Source organism: Brachyistius frenatus, unplaced genomic scaffold (assembly GCF_029030835.1).
Source record: "Brachyistius frenatus isolate BFR_SWC_R1_liver_20210118 unplaced genomic scaffold, ASM2903083v1 Contig_58, whole genome shotgun sequence".
Taxonomy (NCBI): domain Eukaryota; kingdom Metazoa; phylum Chordata; class Actinopteri; family Embiotocidae; genus Brachyistius; species Brachyistius frenatus.
The window spans coordinates 2,137,874-2,164,210 of record NW_027210657.1 but is presented as its reverse complement, the minus strand read 5'-3'; the positions used below and the strand labels follow the sequence as shown (position 1 = coordinate 2,164,210).

Here is a 26,337-nt window from a genome sequence, read left to right as displayed (position 1 = left end):
GATACGTACATCTGTTTGGTTTTTGAGTTGTCTGTGTGTGTGGTCTAAATTAACTGCACTTTGGAGAAGCATTTTGAGTTAAAGACATTATAGTGAAAGAGTATTTGATATATATTTGGGGTTTTGTTCATGTTTAAAGGAAAATTCAACTGACTTAATGTATATCAGATAATTTTACACAGCATTATTCTAAAATATTCAGTTGTTCTGGAGAAAAATGAGCCCTATTGATGTATTGCAGGGTTGTTTTGCTTGGGTTTAGAGACGGTGTTAAACTCGGGGCATGGAGTTTAAAGGATGAGGGTTTGTACCAGGCAGTTTGTGTTTAAAAGAAAAGATGTTATTGCTGGCGTTTTGGGAATTTTAGTATCCAGTTTGTCCAGGTTGAGCCACACTAGGACTAAAAGTCAGGACTTTTTGGTCATGCTGCTTTAATTTGGACCTTTCTTTCAATTTAAATGGAAGACTTCCACTTCAAGTTTAAAATTGAGTTTAAATCAGGTTAAAGGAAAAAAATGAAATGCTGTCTCCATGAAGCAGACTGATGCTAAAACCAGGAGACCACAAAAATTGAGATGTGACATGGTAATTGGTGAACTTTAGAGAGGCTGGTAGGGCTAGTTTTAACTTTGGACAGAGCCCCTCAGCTGTTGCCCCACTTTCCAAGCTAAGGCTGCCCAACAGTGAAAATTTGGTTTATGGTATATACAATGTTGACATTGGGTCAGTTATAGAAAATACTCCTTAACCAAAACTACATTTGTGGATGACTAATTACTTTGTTTTTACATGACAAACTTAAAGAAACACATCAGCCTCCACAGTCCCAGGCTGCCAAATCTACGAAAAACAAAACAAAACCAGAAGATATATACTTGTGCATGTGTGGTCTTCTTTTCTTGTAGCAGTTCTTTAATTCAAACTCGACAACATTATGAATTATGTGTTTGACACACTTTCTCTCTCTCTCTCTCTCTCTCTCTCTCTCTCTCTCTCTCATGTCCAGACAGTCTGTTCAAGAAATAGGAATCAGCTGGATATTTTGTCCGACAGCAGGAGACAAGGAGAACAATGGAGGTAAATTTACAGTTAATGGTATAAATGTCGCTTTTGGATAATATAATAATATAATGATATAATATATAATCACTGCATAACTCACTCGATGTGTGTGTCTGCCTGACACTAGGTATACGAGTACAAATGGGTGCTCAGTGGGTGGGTGGGTGGTCTGTCTGTTTTTTGTTTCTGCGAGGAGACAGAGACATTAAACTGGAGTTCATCTCCACCGGCTGCCAGAAGTATTCAGCTGGAGTCACACCAAGCCACCAGTAATATGTTTTCCTGGACTGGGGAGCAGAACCGAGCAGAGGGCATCTAATGAACCAGAAATGACAAATCACAGATTTTTCTGCTCATTTCAAAGTATGCTTTTGCAAATTGATGGTGTATATGTGGGTCAAATGGACAGGAAACTATTAACGTATGCCCCATTGGTGATTTATCTTCCAATTTAATGATAAACCATATATTTTCTGTCATGGTAACTATTCATTTCTGCTTAAAAATTGGCTGCATAATCTTTAATTATTTTAGTTTTAGTAAATTTGAGGCACTACTCAGAAAGTAGCCATTTAGCAGGCAGACAAATCATTGTTTTCCTTTGCATGTTGACAAGAAAATGAGTCATTGGAGGAAATTGGCGCTGTGACTGCCAAGAAGGAGAAAACGACTCATCTTTCCTAAAACCGTTTCCTCTTCACATGAAGACATTGTTGTCAGAAGAACTGCAAAAAAACGATTTAAAGAAATCTTTAATAAAAGACAAGTGTTACACCCTTGTTGAGAAGATTGACACAGATACATGATACACACCATGTCATAGTTGGTCTTATGTACAAACACTACACAACATTATTCAATCAACCCCCATACAAACACATGTTCACTCACTCACTCACTCACTCACTGACTCACTCACTCACTGACTCACGAGACAGACTGATTACTACTACTGATTATCTTTCATATCCAAATATACCTACTGTATGTTTTTTGGCCATTGGTACAGTACACTTTTTCACACAAAGAGGATGACTTGGAGTGCTATAATGCATACAACGTGAAATAGGCTGTCATAGTGTGCAGCAATGATCCACTGAGTGGAAAGACAGTCTAGAAAAATTCCCTCATTGAGCCACAGCAGCAGGATGTTACAACAACCTCCATGGAGATGGATGCAGAAGAAACAGGAAGACGAGAGAGATAAAAAGGTAGAGGATGTAGCGGTCATCGGGTGAGCAAGTGAAAAGGAAATAGAAGGAGGCAGGAGAGACCAGCAAGAAAAGGAGAAAGCTAGAGGTGAAAGAGGTCAGGAGAAAGAGGTTAAAGCGTTCCTTCATCCAGCAGTTTGTTGATGCCATTGCAGATCTTCCTCAGAGAGAGTCTGTACTCCTCTGCATCCCCGTACAGCTCGGCCAGGAACTCCCCACGGGCAAAATGGTTGAAAACGTGATCGATGCGTGCATGTGAGCGTGCGGTCAGGTGCTGCTCGACCAGGGCGTGAAGCAGGTCCCTGCACTCCAGCAGGAGCTCCGACAGAATATTCCTGTCAAAGGTGTACTCCACCTCATAGAATGACACCGCCGTCATGGCCGCCTGGTTCATCTTCTTCTTGAAGCGCTCCACTGTGTCCAGCTCGTCCGGGCTGAACTGGTGGTTGCGGTATAAGATGCCAATCTTCAGGGCGATCTTGATGACGTCCTTGATGATCTTGTGGGCCTCCTTCTTGCTCTTGGTGAACTCCCGGCTCGTCTTGTAGAGTTCATCCAAGATCTCACTGCTGGTATCATCTGTCAGCATGTTGGCCACCACCATGGTCGCCATCTTACTCAGGATCTTCTTCTGGGCCTGCAGGGCCAGGGAGCGGGAGTTAAAGCTCTCCTGCCCTGTAGGAAGAGAAAGCAGAGAAGACGGACAAAGATTAAAGATGGGACGTTAGTCCGAAATGTCCAGACCTTCTTTTGTAATATTGCTTTTAAAGTGACAGGAGGACAAAACAAACAAAACGGTACGATAATGATCCTACTGAAGCAGCAGTTGTTCATTTGTACAAGTAAAAAGTGAGTTCACTACAGCTGGATTTTAAAGTGAATTTTGTGTTACAGATGTGTAATCCTGTTAAACCTGAGCTACATCACCAGATTTACCAGCACAGTATGACGCCAAAGCATGTAATACACCCAACAGTCCACTAGAGGGCAGTGTGTCAGTGGGACGGTTTGTCTTGCCTCTGTGACAAGTGTTGAGTATGAGAGAAAGTGTCTGGGATTTCATTAAAGAAAACTTTTCTCAGCCAAGGATTATTTCTGCCTAACCCTAACCACACAGTTTTGGTTTCCTAAACGTAACCATGTGTATTTTTTTTCCTGAACCTAACCATATGGTTTTTCATGCCTAGGCGAGGTAAAACTGTGTCACTAACGTGCTGTCCTCTAGTGGTCTGGGAGGTGGAGTACACACTTCTGTGTTCAATGGTTGGATAAATTGTGCTCCACAGACAATAAATTAAGCAACTAAGCTATTTCAAAAATAAAATAAAAACAGTTGACAGAATAAAAAAAGAAAGATGAAACACGTGTACAGTACATCTCTGTACATGTTGTCATCACGCTCTTTAACCACCGACCTCAGAGTTTGCATGTATGTTTCTATGTTAATGGTTGAATTCCATCTGGACAAACAGGCTTTTGCAACTCTGACTGTTGTAATAAAAATACAGGATATTCCTTTAAGCTGTTTACACTGACATTATTTTGTCCTTGCATAAAAAACTGTGCGCTAAAAAAATCTCTTTACTTAAGTATAGAATTCTTACCATTCACAAGAAAACAGCCTCTCTTTTTTTTTTCTTCCTTTGTTACACAACTTGGTGTTGTGTAACTATAAATGTGGTGGCACTTTGTGATCTCATTAAATATGAAGGAAAAGCATTGATGCAAACTCCTTGTGGATGATTCACTTCTTTTCAGGCCAAATCCAATCAGTTTTAAGCTTAAATATTTAAACTTTTTTTTTGGACAAAACAACATCTTGTTTTTTCAAAGGCAGTAATAGATTTTCCCCCAGATACAAACTTATTACAGAACAGTTTGAACACGTGATCACAAAGGAATAGATGAAACGAGGCACAGTCACACAGTCTACGGCAGGGCGGCGGCCTTCCTGGAGCTGCCGGTGGTTTGGTTGGGCTGGCTGCGCGAGGACCGACTATCTGCTCTGGATAACATCAAACAGCTGTAGACAGATAAGAACCTCTTTGCACACTGTCTCAACGCAACTCCAGATTGATCACAGTTTTATGTTGTGTCCCACTGCAGTCACAATTTATCGCAGGGGAGAACATCAAAGGCTCCGTGTGTCCTCATACAAGCGATGGCAGCAGCCCGTGAATGTGAAGAGTGGGAGGACGGAGAGAGGGGTTTTATTTAGGTGCCACCCAGCTTCAAATTACACACCAGATAACTCCTATTATGATCAAAGCCAAGGAAAGAGGCTTCACTTTTTCCTTCCGTTCCCTGGGAGCATTGTCAACCTTTTCCTCCTCCACATGCACGTCCAAAGAGAGAGAGAGAGGAAGACAGAGTTTGAGAGAGTCAGTGGATCGGGGTGTCATTGCCCGGTCGGCTTAACGCTGAGCAGCAGATGAGCCCAAATTTGGAGAGGGACACCTGCTTTGTTGTCATTATAATTTTATTAAAACAGACAGCTATGTCACGTCACTGTTGTGTCACATGGATGTGTGTTATTTAAATAAACACTCCAAGAGGTTAAATGCTGCCCAACATTTAGGAATTAACAATTAGGAAAACCTAATCTGTGGCATTTCATGTGCATGTACAGGAGTGACATTTCATGTGTTGGTCTCATGCTAAATGGCATTTTGTGTACATATAATTAGCTCACCATAACATTTAACAGCTAATAAGGCAAATGTCTTTGTCTGCAGTCTTTTTCCCCAATAAAATGTGATGTTCCTTTATGAGAGTGGGGATGTGGGGCGAGGTGAGTATGACAATGTCAAACATGCAGTTCAGCATTATTTCCCTATGGATGTTTTATTGTTTCTAGTCTTTATACGAGTTCACTCACCCACTGAAGACAACAACAGATTTTTATTTTCAAATGGTGAGGCCACTGTGAACTGGGGCTCGTGTGTCATCCTGACTGTTATCAATACGAAAACACCCACCCACACCTCTCCAGTCTGTTGGTGGTCTCCATAGTGATGAGCTAGTTTTATTCAAAGGACAGACTTGTCAAAAACAAGTTATAAAAGGAAATAGTAAAGGTGAATGTTTTCCTAATTGTGCCAAAATTCCTACTTTTCCACACTGTTGTTGAATACAGTATGTCATGATTTATTGATTGGTTTATTTTTTTTTAAATTCATTTTTTGGTCTAAATTAAGGCAGCAGAAATAAGCTGTTTTGGCAATATATGACATTATCGGGTAAAAGGTTGAAAAATTGTCAGTATCTGTTAGGAGTCATGTATTTGATGACCCTGCTAAATTTAAGACCAAGTCTACTTTTTGCTCGGTTTTGGTCCCTACCAGTTACTGAGGGAAATTCAGGATTTTATTAGCAGATGAATGCTTTGCTTTTTCTCACTAACTTTGTCTGCCTTGTGTTTATTGATAAATATTATATAGTATACAAAAAGGTTTATGAATGCTGCTCCCCTGAAATCAGTTGCCTTCTGTGATGACAATAACTGGCAATGAGGGAGGTCAGACTAAATCAATACTAATTACTATCACAGTTTTACGACCCATAAAACAAATCTGTAGGCCATAATGGAATGAAGGAAGAAATAACTCCGTGTCTCATCCCTGCAGGCTGATGCTAAGAAACTGCTCTTAAAAATATCAAACAGTTGCTATAGCTTGAGGTGATGAATAGATAACATGCAAAACAGATTGACAGCAGCAACACGATAGTTTCCATGATATTTGAATAGCCACACCAGGACTTATAACTGGATTTCATTAGGCGGATCTGTGCCTCTCATCAACAGGCTCTCTTTGTCACTGTCATTTCCTGTTTCTCTGAAGCAGCTCTTTGTTCCAGTGAGCCTCTGATATTTAGAAACCCAACTGGATAGATTTCTGAAACCCTGGCACACTGATAAAGGTGACAGCTTGCTCCATAAAGCCGGCCTTGTCAGACCAATAGTCGCGCAGACCACTTGGATTTGGATCCAAATAATATGCTTTCAAAACAAATTTCTCTTATGTGCAATTAAAAACAAGATTATCACAGTAGAGATTGTTTAACCCACAACTGAAGAGACTTCACCATGCGAGGAATTGATTGGACCTTTTCTGTTTTTAGTGCGGAGCTATAAGTAGACTAATTATTCTCCTGCCACCCCCCCCCAACACACAGCCTGGAGCCTGTTTCTGAGGACCAGCAGGTGGCTATCGACTCACTGGCCCTGACCCCTGTCTCAAGTCTCTTTGCACATTGCAGAGTGATGAAGAATGTAAGCAAAAATGAAGGAGTGTGTGGTGAAGAAATGCTGTGAAGAATGGACACGAGGCAGCGAGGCTGTGAGTCAGAGTGCCGGTGAAGGAGGACGGTGATTCAGAGTCTGGCTGGAGATTTTAGCACATAGAGTAAGTGATGGTAGATCATTATGGGTGTGCACATGAAGACGCCAAGGAGTCCAAGCTCTCTCACATACAGCCAGTCACCCAGCGACTGTGATGAGTGACATGCATGAACAAGACTGTCAGAATGGGTTGAGAGGACTCCAAGCTGTCAGGGGAGAGATGGCCAGAAAATCTATCCTTTTACTTATCTTTCTCCTGCTCTAACACTTTCTTTCCTACCTGCTCATTATTTTTCTCTGCACAACTTTTCCTCGAGTGTAAAGTTTTCACAAAATACAGTGGGCATTTTGTAGGGCATGTGGGAACAACTTAGTGTCAACAAACCAGGAGCAGAGTTGTCCACCGATGTAGGGCCAGTTGCAGAAGCCACTGGCGCATCACAGTGGTTACATAAGAGTGTTTTGGGAGCTGGTGAAGTTTACTTTTAACATCAGGATTAGTAAGGTGCTTGCTGCTCTCTGGCCGTGGCTGTTGACTAGACAGTCTCTCTTTGTTCCGCCTGATGTTTTTAGAGGGCTGAGTCAACAGTTTCTGCTGCGCTGCATCAGAACATACATCCAGTGTGGAACATGGAGACCGGCCAAACCTGCCCGGCCGATGGTGGTGCGTTTAAAAAATAAAAATGCCCATCTGGACTGATTTATATTCCTTTCCGTCAGAAACACTTATATCAGGGAAGGTGCTTTTTATAGTAACTGGCTATGCAGGTGTTAAAATCGGAACCACATCAAGTATTCTGAAGGAAAACTAATTTTACAGTCAGTTGCTATGAAAATGTGATTAAGCATGTTCATTTGTGGGTTTAGATGTCATTGTGAGAAGCTATGTTAAGTGACTGCTGATTGTAGCCTTATTTTGTCTATCTCACTGCAAAGAATTAAATATCAAGCTTTGACTTTCATAAACACATAACGGACACAAACCCTACATCTTTAAAAATCCAAATCTTATATATTAAGTCTGTTTCAAACCAATACTGTTGGGCCTATATGTACATGAGCTTCAAATATTCCTACTTTCTATACTGGCCCTGAAGCGCTTATTCAAGTGTGACTTAAGTGTTCTGCTTGGTCTAATGCTGTGCTCCAGGTAGCATTATCTTCAAAGCCAAGAATCAGCGATCAATAAAACCTCTGTGTACTTAGGCAATGATCATTAAGAAAATAAATAGTCTTTCTTTGGACATTAAGTGAGTTGATTTTTTTTTTGCGCCCGGCCAGATTTGATATTTGTATAAAGTGATAGTGCCAGATGCAACAACTTAATCTAGACATTTCCTGTAGCGCACTTGGCTCATCTGTGAGACGCAGTCCTGAGGCTTGTGTTGGTCAGAAGAATGAGCTGTTAGCAGGGCCAGCAGCTAACACCAACGAGGGCCAAGTGCATGCTGGAGGAGCTCACCAGCCAGAACAGTGCAGAACACACTCGTCTTTCTGTGCGAGTGTGTGAATACAGTATGTGTGTTAGACTCCATGTCTTGATGGCAGATAAAACCGCAACGTTATATTGGATACAGTCATCATCACAATAAAGGCGAGAGAGTGATGATCAAATCAAAGATATAGCTGGAATTGACCAAAAGGGGAGAGACGGGACTCGAGATGTTAGAAATAATAGAAAACTAAAATAACCTTGAAATAGAAAGTAAATGACTGGTACTTTTTTTGTTCTTTTTTTTGTTGCAGGTTTTCCAAATTATTTGGATAGTTTCTGTGCTATGAGTCGTTTACTTCTGCAGCCATTATGACGCTTTTGCTGTGAACCTTCCACAGCTTCTGCGGCGCTCAAGATCCCGACCATATCAGGTATCTGAAACACACACACAGTGATGTCTCCATGTCCACTTCAGAAGACATGACACCCATTTGCACTTATTTCATGTAGACTTATTAACCCAAAGCCTACCTAGTATTTCCCCTAATCTTAACCTATGATCTTCATACTAAAATGTAAAGATATATAGTCAAAGTCAACTTTATTGTCAATTCACCATATGTGCAAGACATACAGAGATCGAAATATCGTTTCTCACAGTCCCACGGTGTACAAAAATAATAAGATAATAATAATACATATTATAATACTTATATAATAAGATAAAACAGGAAAAATATAAATATGTAACAGTACGTATTATACAGTACAGTATATATTGCAGTCAAGCCTCACTGTGGTTGTTGCCTGTTTTTATTTACATATTTATATTTTTCCTGTTTTATCTTATATACATATATATATATATATATATATATATATATATATATATATATATATATATATATATATATATATATATATATATATATATTATATATACATATATATATATATATATATATATATGTATATGTACTATGTAGTGCAAATGCGGGCAAATGCGGGTCCATAGTGCAAAGATTGTACTATACAGATATGATGTGGACTTGCTGTTTTCCCCCAAAAGGAAGGCAGGTCCTCACAATGTGAATGTGTAAACAGATGCATGTCCCCACAACATGAGTTATGCAAGCACACATGAACGCACACAAGGAAACATAATACTCGATCGGTGCTTCCTTGTTTGAGGTTGCTAATGACAACATGCTCGTGTTTAGTATGGACAAAACCAGGTCACACTCTCAGCGCAGGTGCAGGGGATTATGTTTTGACCAGACAGACAGACAGTGAAACGTAAACCATGCATGATTTTGTGCGTACACAACAGACGCAGGTGTTCATACACATGCATACTAGTAGGGTTGAATATTAGCACATGATGAACATGTGACCGTCTAAAAGAGAGACATGAAAAAGAAAAAGAAACACATCTATTGACTAATTTCACAACTGCTCAGGTTCTTCCTCCTTCCTCCTTGTTCAAACATCCAAGCTTGCTGACAGACAACAAAGCTTAGAGATGCAGAAAGGTAGGAGAGTGCCTTTGGCGGGTAACAAACCAAAGAAGCTGTTGAGGTCTGCAAAACTTCCTTGGAGTACCATTAATAGCCATCACCAAAAACTCCCTGATGTACATTCACTTTCCATCTGCAACCGATTTTCCAGTCACAGGCAGCAATGTACTGTACATGCACCCCTCTCTGAAATGAGTGGTTTCCAGGCCATTCTTTGCACCCTGTAAATGCAGTAGCAGCAATAATGTTCCAGATATTTTCCTCTTCAGATATTTTCTTTTATAAGGGGAACAGCAGTACAGCGCTAATCCCCGCTTTTTGCCTCATTTGTCCTGTCCAGAAGCTGGACTTCTGCAGGGGTTGCATACGTTCATATTTCACATACAAGAGACAGACCCGTGTGTTCACGCTGTAGCAAGAAGCCCAGGGGAAGCCTTCAGTAATAAAGTCTGCCATCCATCAGCGATGCCATTTTCGAGAGTACAAACATGGCATCAGCAATGTATCAATACCAAGAAAATGTCAGGGAAAATGCCCTTTGCACAGGGGACGTAAACAACGATGACAGCTTGACTTCCACTTCTTCTGCCTTGGCCTTTTCGCTTGCTTTTCATTTCCAATAAGGAGTTACAGCAGACATTTTCTGGCTGCTTTCTGTGGCTGCTCGAGGAAAACAATGGAGTGGGCCATTCAGCAATAGTAAAGCAGGGTTCAAGAGACTGCAGGGTTAGTGTTAAGCAAGTCTGAGAGGCGAGTGGGCTGGATGAGGGAGCCGAGGAGGAGTGCTGTGCCAGCTGGTACCTCCTCAACTAGTGGAGAGCAGAGGCATATATCTTCTCCAGTGTTACGCTCAAGGCTGCCACAGACGTGTAGTAAGTAGGGTGCGCAATGATAGATCACGATGCAGGCCTTCATACATGAAGAAAGAGCTATATAAGTATTCAGGCGATGGAATGTATTTTTTTTTTTTGGTGAGATTTCATGTCTCTTCTTCACTCACTCCTGCAATACAGGCGTATTTTTGACTCCCACAACGCGACTCAGATGATGACTCAAACTTCCCGCCCCTGCACACGCTCTGTCTGTTGTAATGCGTGTGTGTGTTAGTATCTCGATGAAAGTAACTGACAAAGCCACAGCTTGAGAAAAATATGATTTCTACTGAGAGAACCAGAGTGAGACACAGTAAAGTGTGCAATGATGAGAATTATTCATGACATGTAAAATCGGAGGCAGTTTTCAAAGGGCAGACTAATGCTGAAAGAGGTCATTCACCGAACCATTAACAGCTGCTCAGGATGTAGAACAGCATTCAAACCTTTAGGGTTAATAAATAACTCAGTTTTAATACCTTGATGACTTTCATTTGTGCAAAGTAGGGTTACAAAGTGTAAAGTTCATTGCCTTAGGTAGAAGTGGATCATTTTAGTCTCTGGCTGAAACTAAAACATCCAGGTTACATTTAGCTCGTGCTTTACTTGGTGTGTACTGGCAGGAAATACACATTTATCCCCTATACAGACGCTCGAGGCTTGTTAACAATGCATACTGCTAACTTTGTGTATAAATATAACAGGACAAATGGACGTAAGGATTTTTTTTGTTGATAATGTATTGTGCAGGTGTTACTTGTCTGTGCTTGAATGCAGTTTTTATTTGTCCCAGATGGGAAACATGGTTGGTTTGAGACACAAAAGCTGCTGCATTGTGTCAAAAATAACATGAGTAAAGATACAGGACATAACGGAAACTTCATGAAGTGAAAAACAAACTAACTGTTACAAGTAGAGGTCATTTTGTGTCTGTTTTCCCAGAGCCTGGCACAAAAAAGTTCTGATTTCTGTTTTAAATAAGTGTCTTTCTATATTTGTTATTTTGTGTCTGTAATTTCATTTAACTGTAAGCAGGGCGTTGTTAACCACCCTGCATAAATAACGGTCAAACTCAAGTGGTCAGATTAAGGCCTGATCCTGTGGGTCACTTTTTGTCCGAGGACTAGTTTATACTCGTCTTAATAAATCTGTTGGGTGTATACATATGAACTAATTGCTTATTGCTGCTCAGCCAGTACTGTTGTAGAACAATGCCAAAATTGTTGGTATCTGCAGTGGGAAGTGGTACTTGAGAAATTTGGTTTTGGTCTGGGCAAGATATGACAGTTCTGATTTTATGATCTACAAAACTTCAAATAAATACGTCTTTTTCCTGGTTGACTTGTGAATATTTGAATAGAAAGATGACTTTAATGGCCTGGGACAGTCACAACTAAAACAAGCAGTCTAAATGAAGATGAAATACTGCACTTTAGGATGATGTCTGTATTGGGCAGAAATGGTCTGACTCAGCTTTACTGGCAAATGCATTGAGCATGAAAACACAGACAAAGCTGTTAGGATGTTTCTCAATGAAAAAAAAATGATGTCTGTTATAATAGCTGTGATGAATAGGTCTGATACACAGCACGTGACAGTGTTTGAAACTATGAGTGTGTTTATCCTGGGACAGGTCTTAGTGAAGAAAAGTCCGGGGAAAAGCACTTACGAGCCTCTCTGAGTCTGGAGGGACACAGGAGCAGTTTGCCTTTGGCTGCCACACAGCCTTATTTAATACTCCATCCCTCATCTCTTTCTTTGACTCTCTCTGTCTCTTAGTTTTAATGGCCGTGTCCCTGTAGAGCTGAACTAGAGGGATGAGGCGGAATGAGGTAGTGGTAGGAGATGTCTGATTGATTCATGTGCTGCCGGCTGGATCGCCTGTCACTAGAAATGGGAGGGGGGTGAAGGGGGTAGGGGGGCGGGGGTGTGTGTGAGAGAGATAGCAGTGATTTGACCTCCGCCTTTTGCTCTGCGTTTAGCTTTCATCATAGTCACTCGTTGTTCTGAGGAACAGAGGAGCGACTGGTCCATTGAGGATGAGAAGTGGTATCCAGAACATCCTGTTTGGACACAGGGTGGACTGCAGGGTCCTGTGAGATTGCTACCCTTTGACTTTTCCTATGCTGTAGAGCTAATGTCTTCACCAGCTGTGGTTCCCCTGTGTGTGCCATTGTTTAACAATAGTAAAGAGCCAGGCCACGGTTAGCTGGTTAGCCGGGCATGGGAACTGGCTGCAGGCTGTCTCCCCTCTCTGCCTCCCTCCTCTGGGAGCTTCTCTGGAAAACTACTCTGCCACGATGTTCAGCTGATGAATCTTGTTGTGTGGGTGTTGGTTGGGGGCAAAAATACAGTATGAATAAGCCTTCAACTTCTTCAACACAAATAATGCTTCAAACTTTGTCCTTTTGTATTTTTGCCAGCAAAACAGCAGTTTGTTTGGAGCACAGTGAAGTGTGCCCACTTTGACAGGACAAAGACAGGGCCACAAAAAAAATGCTGCTTAAGTCACTTGAGTGAAAAATCGAATCGCTTAGCATCCCAATGAATTATTTAATTCATAAAGGAGTGGCAATCTATTTATAGAAAGCTGGGGATAAATGTGTGGGTGTGTATGTTTGTGTGTGAACTATAATGACAGACTGAATGACTGGGGTCTTATAAAATACAGAGGAGGATAATATATTTCGGTTTGCCTCACTTTATCTGGCCCAGACCCCAGACACAAACCTCCTTTAATATTTTCCATCTGAAACTGCTATTTCTGCGAGAGAGAGGGCGCGATGGGAAGAACTGGCAATATGTATATTTTCATTTCACACCTTTCAAGATTAATAGACGTTAAATGGAGAAAGTAGGAAAAGGGAGAAAAATGTTTGAAAAATGCTCTGAACTAGCACAGATAAAAAGTAAATAAAAGCACGAATACAATCGCAGCCATTCTACGCGTCGGCAGATGTGTCACTTTCTTTAAAGGGAGTGTGAAAGAGTGACGGAAGGAGGGATGGCGGAGGTGGGAGTGTTGAAGAAAGAGAGATGAAATCATATGTCCATATTTTGATTGTCTAGCTCCTGTCAGAATCTCTTTACATCAGACACAGACCCACTCAACACCAGAAACATCTTCTCACCCTCGTTCCCTTTTACATCATCTGCAGCTGTCCTCAGAACTGGCTTTGTGTTTGTCTCACACTCGTGAAGCTCTCATCTCGTTCTATCTGTGTCTTCCTCGCTTTCTATTTCTCACCAGATCAACAACACTAAGCTGAGCATGAGTGGCAAGGAAGTAAATGTTTTCCGGCCCTGGGTGAGTCGCTCCTCTCATAGACCTCGGCCAAGCCTCAGCATGCCGTGGCATCGTTTACAAAGAGACACACACGTGCACGCAAAGACGCGCACACACACAAATACTCGCGTGCACAATCACCCAGGCCTTGCCAGCTTCCCCCAGAACTTTGGCCTCCTGGTTTGTTTACAAGTTCACCCGCTCTAACTGAGTTTACGTAAAAAGTGAGGCACAGAGAAGCTTCAAATCACTTTGAGAGAAGCTCGGCCTGTCATTGGCCTCATATAGAGCTGAAACCCGGCTCCCTGCCCTCGCTGTCGCCTCCACCACTAATATCCGTAACTCGGCTTCTGTCATGAAAAACTACAGCCTTCTACAGATCTACGGATTTTGGCCCATTATGTTTGTTATTTGGGCTTTTAGTGACCCTGAGGGTAAAATGTGAAGACATCACCACTCCAACAAGGAAAATCACATCGCAGTGACATTTGTAATGAGGAAAATTACAACCTATGTCATTTACTTCAGTTAGTTTTTATAGATGCATGTCAGCTTTAAAAGATATGTTGGTGATAAGCTGAAAACAAAAACATATGATAGAGTTATAAACGTTAGGGGAGCGAAGTTCAACCAGGAAGTGGGCCAGGGTTTCAGCTGTCTGTTCTCCTCAATTAAAAGGTTTTTCCTGCTTCAACTGGAGTAATAAAATTGGATATACTTTGAGCTTTGGCCTTGAAGGCCCTCATTGTGCATGGCACGTTTTAGTATCAAGCCACAGTGCCTCTGCTCTCTTGGCTGCCAAGCGACCACTAACTAATGACCAGGAAATAACTGTGGTTCACACAAAGTCACATAAACACACACATGCACACATTTGTAGATTTGTTTCTGACTTTTAGTGACTACATTCTTTCTTTCAACATCTTCACTACCAGCCTAAACCTAATCATGGCACCAGTTCATTTAAATCCAGGCCTTTAAGGGTAACACAGTGTTGACTTTAAGTTTCTCTCTGTTGCCACTATTGCCCATGAAAGGAAATCTGTTCTGCAGCCTCCTACCTCCCCAAAATAAATCATTTTAAAGGTACGCAGCAGGCAGCTTAATGTGACATCCTGCTAAACTAACTATTATGCTGAGCATGTTTATTTTTTATTTTTTTTAACTTTTTCCCACCGTAACCTTAGAGTGCTATAATCAGCACAGTTAGTTCATTTGTGCTGGAGTTAAGTGTGATAAGTGTGTATAATTGCTTCCCACTCTACCTTGTGTTCTGATATTGCAGTGGGAGAAGAAAAGTCTCCTTTTAGCTTGCTACCATCTGCATGGAGATGTTATATTAGGGGAAGGTAAGTAAGACAAACCCAGACTGCAGTGGCTGCCCACAAGCATGTCAGACTTTTTACTGGCACTAGTGGAGAAAACCCTTGTGTGAACCATAAAGTCTAAGTTTAAACCTAAAACTGAAAGAAAACTTTTCTCAAAATTCAATGACTATCAGTTTAAGTCAACACAAGGGAAGAAACATCTCTACAAATGTGTGCATCTCAACTCTTATGTACAAGATTCACAGACTCAGAGCCCCGCAGACACCAGTCCAGCTTTCTTTTACTGCACCCCCTCAAAGAGCTCGCCTCTCACATCAGGCGCCACTAGTGACTGTTTGCTTTGCTTCAAATGGCCCTCCAGTGAAACCACAGCCTTCTCATCCATCTGAATGTGTGTCTACGGGGCCTTTGACCAGAATGCCTGTCAGAGTGCCTCTGCAGTCTAATTCCATGTTTCGGTGATGCCTCAGCCGTGAGGAGACGATTCTCCTTCCAAAATATCCCACAAACACTGTGAAATGCCACAGTATTAGTGTGTCAGTGCATACATGCCTGCATGTTCATACAAGGCGAAAATGCATTTTCACACAAAAAGGGACCGGGGAGGTTTCGGATTTGCCTTTTGCTGCAGCTATAGGAAAACACACTTTCGCCTGAGTCGTCTTTTCCACTTACAGCTTCGCTCCTGTTTCTTTTTTTTTTCTTTTTTTCTCTCAGTTCGTGTTACAATTTTCCAGGACCAGCTCCTGGTGTCTGGAGTGTGTGTGTGTGTGTGTGTGTGTGTGTGTGTGTGTGTGTGTGTGTGTGTGTGTGTGTGTGTGTGTGTGTGTGTGTGTGTGTGTGTGTGTGTGTGTGTGTGTGTATTTGTATGTATGTGTGTGTGTGTGTGTGTGTGTGTGTGTGTGTGTGTGTGTGTGTGTGTGTGTGTGTGTGTGTGTGTGTGTGTGTGTGTGTGTGTGTGTGTGTGTGTGTGTGTGTGTGTGTGTGTGTGTGTGTGTGTGTGTGTGTGTGTGTGTGTGTGTGTGTGTGTGTGTGTATGTGTAAAGGGCTGGGTGTAGTGCAGTGAGCATTCTCCATCTGTGGGCCAGATTAAGGGTAGATGAAAAAATAAAAAAGAGTCAGGGATGCATGTGTTGGGAGAGCACCAGGCCGAGGGAATGAGCATGAAGGGTGCAGGCATTTTTTCAGTGTGTCTGTGCGTATTTGTCGGTGTATGGGAGTGTTACTGTGTATGCGGGGCTGGCCCGCTCTGCCTGTCTCTCATGTGTAAAGCATGTGGCCAGTCTGCCAACATGGCAATCATGAGGCAGGAGCTCTCCTCTGATTGCTGAGTGCTTTTGGCCTGGTCTAGAGCAGCAGGTCTTTTTTTAGATCTTTGAAGTGTTTGTGGAAGTGTGGATTAGTGGCAATTAACAAGGCCAATCGAGTTGGAGGGTTTGTTGGTATGTAAATGTGTGAACAAATAGTGAAGAGGATCACCTGGTCGAAGTTTCAGTTGTGTCATCAAACAACATCTGCAGGTTTTTTTTTGTTTGTAATAGAAGCACGGCGACGGCCCTCACGCCCTCATCAATCTCACAGCTGTTATTACAAACAGGTTCTCTTTTAAGCAAGTCTGCTTTTCCAAGAAAATTTGAAGTAAACACAAACGGCTGTAAATAGTCCTGCAGATGGCTGATTGGGTAATGAGTGAATCGCATCACCATGATGAATCAGCCAAAAGTAGACCGTAGGCTGATTATTCACTGTCCTTCAACAGAATGTCAGACTAATGTAACAACTACAAGATAATTCAAACAGGAAAAGTGGGACATCTGAAAATCCTGAAGTATCACTGTTTCGGGAAATTCTGTCTGAGTTGTGCACGCACTGTCTAATGTGGACTCCAACTGTCCAGAGGTGGAGCAGGTGTGTTGACAGTCAGCCCCGCTGTGAATCATAATTAGGTGTGGTCATCTCCACGTCACCAGGAAGGAAGGAAGGAAGGACGGGACTGCTGGATGCATCAGTTGGTGGGTATTGGTTTGGTCAGAAGCATGCTCTATGCATGACTGGATAACTGGATGATTATGGGGAAAAAAATGTGAGCCTGTGTTCATTTTTTGTGTGTGTAAATCTAAAGGGTATTTCTTTGCAGCAAAGCTCTGTGTATTGTGTCTGATTTTTGTACTCTGACGCAACAAAAATATAGAGAACGGTGGAGCAAAGATAGAAAAACACAATGAAGAAAAATATTTATTTCTCTAATGACGCACCGTTCTACATCTCGCACGATAACCTGGAAAAAAAAAAAAGTATACCTTTTTCATCCCGCAAAATTTATTTAACGTGCCGCTTTTTTTTGCAGACAAATTCGATTTTTTTGCATTCTGTTCATAATGTTTCATTTAGAAGAAATCATACTTGACAATATTTGGACTAACGGGGGAGGATTGGGAACCCTAGCACACTTCAGATGCACCACAAGAAAACTAATAAGGAGTGACTTTAGCTTTTTACACTATCATAACTTGTGGAAAATAAATTGATTGACTTTGGAGTCTGGAGCCAGAGCCTTTTCGAAGCCAACCCCTAGAGGCTCTCTTGGGTATTGCAGTTCAAGGTACTTTTGCACATGTCCCGCTTTTCAGACCCAGAAGCTACATCCATTTTATCTGTGCTCCACCCACACACCACTTCTTTGTCAAATTTTGGATTGGCCGGAAGTTAGGTGGAGCTAGGTGGAGTCAACACTTTTAAGATGGCGATGATGAGAGCCACCAATACTGAGCTTCAAAACCGCTCTTCAAGAAATGGGTGACGTCACAAAGGTTAAGTCCATTGTTAAATATACAGTCTGATGATTCCCAAACTGTGGTACATGTACCACTGATGATACGCAAAGCTCTGCCTGGTGGCACTCAAGAAACGCCTAAGTGTTCAAAAATTTTCATTTCACTTCATTTTGACAGCAATTTCATATGAACATGACATTACAATGATGTCAAAATTAGTTGTTAATTACTCGGTTTAGCGCCAGAATTGAATGGTCAGATTGTGAGAAAAGTGTTGAGTGTGTTGCTTTCTATCTGTGGAAGTTTAAATAATGCCTGTTAGGTGTAAATGATAGATTCCACTGAGATATGAGTACATGTGTAACTGCTGTGTGAAATATGTTGGCATGTTAATATTGACCATAGTATATATATATATAAAATGCTGTTAGGGGAAATGCTGTACAGTACTGACATCGTATTCTGGATTTCTGATGGAGACAACGTTCACCAGAAACCAATGCAGAGCGCTGGAGATGATTGACGCTGCGATCCCTGATCATCTTTGCTGTGGGTGGAGCAGCATTCAGGCTTCTTGGATTCTCCTATCGGGATACCGACGAGCAAACGATGCAGACAAGAGTTTTAGACTGAGAGCCTACAGACTAACACTACCTGGGTAGTAGACTGAAAGGTAAGAATATACGAAATAGACTTAATTTGACTGAGTATTGGGGTCATTACTTGAATTTGTTATTTTTCTTATATGCTGTTCCTTTTTTTGTGTGCGTGTTAATGGCTACAATAAATTGTAGTTCAGTTCTTTGTTTTTAAACTGCAAACGTTTGCCGTGTTTCATTCACTCCCAGAGCGACTCTAAAGAAAGGCCTAAACTTAACACAGAAAATCGAACGTGTTACAAAAGCACAATGCTAACGTTAGTCTGATATAATATGATTCAGTTGTTAATTTTAGCAAATGAAACAAGTGGGATTTTGAAATGGCTAGGTGGTCCAAAAACAGCTGTTTCCACCCACCTCCCTGATGATTTTTGTGAGTTCTCTGGGCTGCCTGGACTCGCAGACATGCTATCTACCTTTTCCTGTACATAACATAACAAAATGCAAAACACACCAATTCACACGCCATTATTTTCATAAAATGTCTGTGCGGCTATACCAGTATCTCCTGCGGGTGTTAGCATACATGTTTCTCTGACTGGTAATTTTAGTCACCTAGCAACAATATTCTCATGATTTGAACCACCAATAAGCCAACCATAATATTATTATTATTTTTATTTTTTTTTGACCTCCTGTGTTTTCAGTTTCACTTGTTGGTAGCATAATCTGCAGCTGAATGAAACAAGGTCAGGCATTTTCTCAAACGCATTGCAGAACTGAATGATAATACACGAAGTCCTCATAAAAAACTGTAAAATTAAGGCAGCTCTGAAATCTCAAATGTCAAACGCACTCGCTGGGAGGCTGAAGGGTCAAAACCACCTGAAACAAAACACCTCAGTATTTACACAGCTGAAGCTTTAGACCAGAATCGCCGTACGTAAAGCGTGGATCAATCAAACATCCCTCATCCTTAGAGCCAGGAATTAAGGGTCATGTTTGTGTATGGCGGGGTTTCAAAACAGACCTGTTTTCAAAATACATTTTCTCAGGTTTCATTGGGACATTTGAACCTTCTTTTTTTTTTAATTTTTTTTTTTTTATTGGCAGTAGTCTGAAGAGTGGGATCTACAGCAGAGCTGCAAACCACGATGCATTATGAGTATGAGTCAGGCTCTCGCTTTCTCTCGCCTGGGAAAAAAAAAATATCGTTTCAATTTTACTCTTTTGTCACGCTTTCTATTCAACATGTGCTACATTGCTCTTAGTACTACAGTAATTTTTTTGTTTTTCCTCATGCAACAAAGACTTAATGATGTTACATCGATAGAAACTTAAGTAGAGCACAGTATCTGTAGAAAAATGTTTCCTAAATTTACCTCTGGCCAAGTGTCTGGAAAAGAGTGTCCATCACGTTAGATGAAAGTGACATGAAGAAAGCCTCAGTCTCAGTGGATTGGCTTGACTGTGCAGCACCAAGCATGGGTTCATATAAAAGTCTTGGTTCAGCTTTGTGCCTGAGATTAGCAGATGATACAGATATTTAGTCACCTACTGATGATGTGTACTGTATGAAAGCCTTCTGGCTCTCATATTTAGGATCCTTTTACTTTGAAAATGGACCAAAAGACAGACAGACAATGGACCAGATGGACGGACAGATGGCCAGAGTTCAACAGAGCAGCATTAACATACAAAGCTCTCCTTCGTCAAGATAAAAACAGCCACACCATCAACATTACTAAACTAAAATCAGTTGACACCTATAACAGATCTGCTGTGCAATGGGGACAGTTCTTCAGTGTGCCTGATGGAAAGGATTTTCAGTTGAAAAGAAACATAGCAGCTGTTCCATAATGCTGTGCAGCGTTATAAAAAAAACCTCCAGGAAACACATTTGACTCATAATCTTTGAACTCAAACGTATCCCCACGAGGCTGTTTCATCTCCTGGCTGAAAGTTTCCTGAGAATCAAAGTTCATGAAATCGCCCACATGCGTGGAACGCTTGGAAATAAATATATATAAGACCTTTAACAACCGTGTGTCTGCATGTTTAACGTGTAACTCTCATCATTGCAACAAATCTTTGCCCTGTTCTCTCACACCATAAAACCTCTTTCTTTTTTTTAAGAAGCCAGCTCTCATAACTTCCAGTGAACTGTGACTCTGAACACTTTCATGCCGTCCTGGTGTGGGATGCATCATGTAAAAGAGGACGTTTTCAGCGTTCGGGGAGTCTGTGCTCTCTGTAGCGGGATGTGTTGATGAACAAGCTGGCTGCACGTGTTGGAGCTTGCCTGTTCCTGGTGGTGACTGAGCCGGCTTTCATTCGTACACACTCAGCGAGGCTCTGCCAGTCACCAGCATCAGTGCTCGTACATCAGAGCTCACAGCCTTTCATACATCTCAGGGAAGCTACAGATACTAGAAAGAGAGTGAAAGTCTTCAAATTGAAAACTGTGATTCTTAATTTTGGGAAACATCAAAGCAGTATTTAGATTTGTATGCAAGCTGCTGATCATTGCAGCGGGGTGTAAGTTTGTGGGAGAAATGGTACAGAGTTGATGAAGGTACACTAAATGTGTTGAGATTCTATACCTGGTTCAACCAAAAGACAGAACTCACGGACCCTCTGAATAAACTAACACACTACAAAGTAGAATGGCTTTGCTTGATGTCTACATGTAGTAACTGATGTTGCAGTTGCAGTGATGGGCTTGAAGCTTACCTGGAGAGAGGTCTCCATCACTCTGCTCTCCGGAGTCTGAATCCATCTTCCCCTGCAGGACACTCGGAGGCTGCAGAAGCTCTCTGATTCCTCTCTCTGCTTGGTCCCTTATCTCTTTAGGGAATCTTCTGATTTCTTAACCCAGAGGAAAAAAACAAAAAACAAAAATGCAATTGCTTGTATTTTTTTTTTCCTCCTGGTGAGCTAAACTTCCCCTCCCAGCCTGGATCACTGCAGCTGTGAGAGGAATGCTACTGGGCTGATTTGCTGAGTTGTCCTCCTTTTTATTTTTTGTGCTCTTTTCCTTTTGGTCTCCTCTCTTCTCCTGACTCCCTCAGTTTCCCTCTTTACTTCTCCCTCTCATCTACTTTCCCAGTCTCTCATGCTCCCTCCCCTCACTCACTCCCAGTTCGTCCCCCTCTTAGTTTCTCCCTCCCTTTTCCCTGCCACTGGGTCCGTCCTCCTCCTCCTCCTCTTCCTCCTCCTCCTCCGCTTCCTCCTCTCATTCGGCGCTGTCACACTCAGCCTCTTCACGCTCTCTCCACTCAAACTCTTTCTCTACCTCTTTCTGTATGCTGTAAGTGCCGTCTCTTTCTCTCTTCCTCTCTCCCTCCCTCTCTCTGTCTCTGGGTAAGAGGGCTGCCTGTGTTTTAGCAGAGGAAGGGGAGAGACTCATTCATGGCGACTTGAAATTCATCTCCAGCAGTAAAAATCCCATGACCTCTTGTTACTGGCTGTTATAAATCAGGCATTTACTACCTGTGGCTGTCACATGAGGTCCAGCCAGGTAATCATTGAGTGGATAGGAAACGTTTTGGATTGATTGTGTCATGCAAAAGTTATGTTGGACTTTGATTTAGTGAGGCGTCATATTTAGTGTGTTTATTCAATCACTTCTATCAAAAACATCGAGTATTTTTAGATTTTATTTCTACTTTACAGGATTTTATTTGTTTGAATTTTCTGCAGACAGCCTTTTGTTACATATTTTTTAATAGATATTCAAGGATGCTTAAGCATTCGATAGTTCATAGCAACAACAAAATTTAGAGATTCAGAGCATCCCTTTCATGGTATATTTGTCCTCTGAGCTTCCCCCCCCCCCCAAAATCAACAAATAAACTCCAGTTTAGAAATTCAGAATACAATTGTGTCATTAAAGAGTGTTTTTAAAGCAATCCTCACTTTAAAATGTTTAACATTATTCAAATATCGAACGTGTAGAATTATATAAGAACGTCTGAGATATTTTATGTGTTTAGATTTGAGTTTTTAAGGCTGGAAGTCCTGAAATGTCTGAGGAAACTTAGATAAATTTATGGTTCAAATTTACATTTTATTTCTTTATAATGTATAAAGTTGCAAAACTTCTAAATTGATGAACATTTAAATTTGCGCTAAACCAACAGAAAACAACAGTATTGTTTGTGCCTGCTGTTCACTACGACGGGTTTTTGCACCTTTCGGCTCATTGTTTTGGTTTTGTGGGGTGAAAGTGTCCGGTTCACTTTCACTCTTTACTACATGGTTTAGAGTATAAAAGCTTTGCTAAACCGATTGTTTGCTGTGTTGGACTACTGAACTGTTTGGGGTTTATTGTCAAAGAAGATACACTTTCTCACTTAACGGTGCAATGTGTAAGATTTTAGTCCCGTCGTGTCACACCACTTTGTACATCTAGAGGCAATGAGGAGTCATTGCAGTGTCCCAGCAGTCTGCTCTTAGTTCAGCTCTCAGGGTTTTGGCAGTTTGGTTGAATTTGGCATGTTCTTCCCCTGCTGTTTTTCAGCTGCACTGAAGATCTGTTTTGAATTGTCCAGTTAACCTATGAATGGTTTGTTCGCTGCATAAAATTGCCTCAGATTTGCAGAAAGCTACATCACAAATGATTTGAGCTAGTCACATACAGCTATTCTAATTGGCCAGAAGAGCCTATGAACTAACAGCAAACTTAGCGTATTAACACTCATCAGTAACGTTTTATAATTAGTTCCCTTTATAAGCTATTAAGCTATCTCTAAATAGCCAACTGTTTATTAGTCTACAAAAATATTCCAAGCTCAGCATTAGGCTGCAGCATATCCCAGCTCACTTTGGGCGAAGGCAGGGTTACACCCTTGACGGGTTGCCAGTCCATCACAATGTGCTTGATTTTAGTTAACATTTGGAGGTTTTAAACTAAAAGTTTTGCATATTTCACCTCTGAATCCGCCAGGCTGATAACTTTAACTGGAACTCTCAGCTCTTAATCTCTCTTTTCCACCGCAGGCGGGCGACAAATAAAGACATACTTAAAGGCAGTCTGAGAAACCCCTAATCTCAAAATATCTCCAAGACAGTGACCATGCCATGACTGCTGATGTGTAATATGATCTCAGGATGGGTTTAAATTTCAATCAAGTTGAATTACTTGAGAGACAAGATTAAGCTGTGTGGTGTGTGGGGGCAGGTGGGTGTGCGGTTGGTGGTCCGACAACAGTTGCAGGCGTTACCATCTCCCAGGTGTGGAGCTCACTGTTGCTCAGCATGAACATCGAGCACCAGATGGCATTAGTCTGCCTCTCTGCCCAAGGCTCACTTATCTTCAACACTGTGTGCATTTGTGCGTGTGTGTGCTCTCCTCTGCAATGTTGCAGTGACAAAAAAGATACGGCAGTAATAACAACAAGCGGAGCTGCTTTGACCCTGCGAATAAAGTTGTGTACTTCTTTGCCCTGATGTGAAGTGGAGAGCACGTGTGTAGGCTGTGTGAGCATGAATAGAAACATTCAATACTATTGCCCCGAGACAGAAAAGCATAAAGAATTAGTCTACTTTTGTTTATTTGGAACTTTTTATTCTTCATATCAAAAGTTACGAGAACTGAAACTATGTAACACGGAATATTATTCTTGAGGACAGCTCAGTCACTCTGGCCTTTGCATGTAAGCTCTTGGCTAAGCGTCAGGAATGCAGTTGTGATTGAATCACCATCAACAGCATCTCCATAAATGTGCCCTCAGTAATGTGCGGCCATTTAGTTAGTACGGTTTTTTGTTTTTTTTTGCTGTCATAAATACAAGCTCCTGTCAAATCCACTGTGTTTCTGCTGGATGGGACAAACCGACCACACTACACTAACAGGAGATAATGGTTAAGGAAAAGGGAAAGTTCATACCCATTTCCACAATGTAAAAATACTCCATTATAAGTTAAAAAAAAAAACTAAAAAAAAACAACAACATTATCCCAGCTAACCTGGAGCTAAAGCTGGAGGACACTGTTTAAAGGTCAAAAGGTCTGCAATGAGCTCAGACATACATGCATGGAAAATTACAATCACAGCTACAGGCAACATAGAGCCAACAGTTTATTGAACCAGCCGGAGACTGTGAGAGGAAACTAGAACTCCATTTACTTTCCAACCTAATCCGGAAACAAATTCCTGCAGTTGGTAACTAGCTATAGGTACAATCTCTGAAACGTTGAGAAGTGAAGGCGTAACTATTGGGAGGTATGGCTGTATTGTTAATATTGCGAATATTAATAAACTTCATATCAATGAAGCCTGCAGCTGCTGAAAGTCTGGAGCTCATCAGTAGCTTGACTCAGAGAAAAGGCCACTGAATAAACTATTGTATCATCTGCATAAAGATGCAGTTTAGCTATTAGCCTTCCCAAATAGTATTTATAAAAGTAAAAATATAAGACAGGAACTAAATTTGAACCGTGGGGACTCCATTAGATATTTCTTTGAAGCTTCGGTAACCATCTGTATATACTGTACTGTGAGTTTTAGTTACAAACTAGTTCCTGATCCACTTCATAGTCTTCTTACCCATAGCTGAAAACCTGCAGCCTCAAAACCCTATAACCTCCAGACTGGCTTATTTTGAAAGTAAGCAGAAAAAGGCGAGCTACAAAAATAATAATATATAGAAGAAGCAGAGGAGCTTCCAGAGATGATGAGTGCCACCACTCTCTTCTGATGTTCAATGGGAAACAAATGGGCTGACTTTGCAGAGTGGGCTGCATGAAAAGGCCATGAAGTGAGAGTTTGCCTTTGATCCAGGGCCTCTACTGGCAGAGTGCCTTCTAGTCCGGGCTTCTTCAGACAGACTGGTCTGATGAGAGAGATTCACTCCTGTTTCAAGGGCAGTTGGGCTGCATATTTGATATCATTTTGTAGTAACTATTAAAAGCCCTGAAATATGCAGTTCACACGTGACTGAAATGTCCCCTTGCATCATTGAAAACGATGTCACCGCGAATTGTAGGAGGCACAGTTCTGACAATGTAGAGATATGAGTACATTGGCAGTTTACCCTTTCTGGTAGATGTTTCCATGGCAACCAAGGCTCTCTTTTAATGAAGCACAAATCCAGCAGGGGACTGAAACAGAGACACAATATGGCCACTGGCATTTGAGAATTTTAACACAACATAATGTGCGTGTGCGTTTGTGTGTATGTGTGCAGTAAACAGTATGTAATCAATCAGACTGTCAATCAGAGAACTAGGCAGGACAGTCCAACATTTTTGCTGCCAGGCTTTTACGTCTGAGTTATTTTAAAAGCTGTCTGGCATTCTGCCTCTATAAATCTGTCATGCAGCAATTTAAATAAATGGACAGAGATGGAAAGTACACATCATTTGACAGACAAAAACCACAAATGAAGAACCATGGAGTTCCTAGAGAGAAAATACAGATGTAACATTTCAAAGAAGTGCATCTAATTCAGCGAGGCAAGCTATTGTAATACCTTAAAACCTCCCAGTTGGTCCAAGTAAAATACAGTTCTGTGTTGCAAGTAGGCATGTTTTCTTTGAAGTTATCTAACTAACCCAAAACTAAAATAGTCAAAAAAGTGTTTCAAAGTGTGAAAACTCTCACTTTGAAACACACTGGCATGGTGGCTGCACCCGGAGGATCTCTGTGCCAAAAGCAGGCAAAAACACAGTTTGAAACCACAAGTATTTTCTCAATTCCTCTTTAAAATATAACCTAAACTTTCACACACACACACACACACACACACACACACACACACACACACACACACACACACACACACACACACACACACACACACACACACACACACACACACACACACACACACACACACACACACACACTCCCCAGTACTAGACGTGAAAGTTACCACAGATCTATTTAGCAGATGCCTGGTATCCCAC

The 26,337-nt window shown here is 41.4% G+C and overlaps 1 protein-coding gene across 1 annotated transcript; it reads right to left on the bottom strand.

The window, feature by feature from the left end:
* Positions 1-1,796: 1,796 nt before the first annotated feature.
* On the bottom strand, positions 1,797-21,562 carry tnfaip8l3 (tumor necrosis factor, alpha-induced protein 8-like 3). The gene is made up of 2 exons (XM_069705715.1): positions 21,160-21,562; positions 1,797-2,948 (listed from the first exon to the last, which is right to left on the bottom strand). Exons 1-2 carry the CDS (start codon positions 21,203-21,205, stop codon positions 2,386-2,388), a joined length of 609 nt encoding a protein of 202 aa, XP_069561816.1. The 5' UTR covers positions 21,206-21,562; the 3' UTR covers positions 1,797-2,385.
* Between the last annotated feature and the right edge of the window lie 4,775 nt (positions 21,563-26,337).

Coding starts and splice junctions, on each gene's coding strand:
- tnfaip8l3 (XM_069705715.1), bottom strand. CDS start 21,205: ATGGATTCAGACTCCGGAGAGCAGAGTGATGGAGACCTCTCTCCAG. Junction 2,949..21,159: donor TGATGGAGACCTCTCTCCAG/GTAAGCTTCAAG, acceptor CTCTTCCTACAG/GGCAGGAGAGCTTTAACTCC.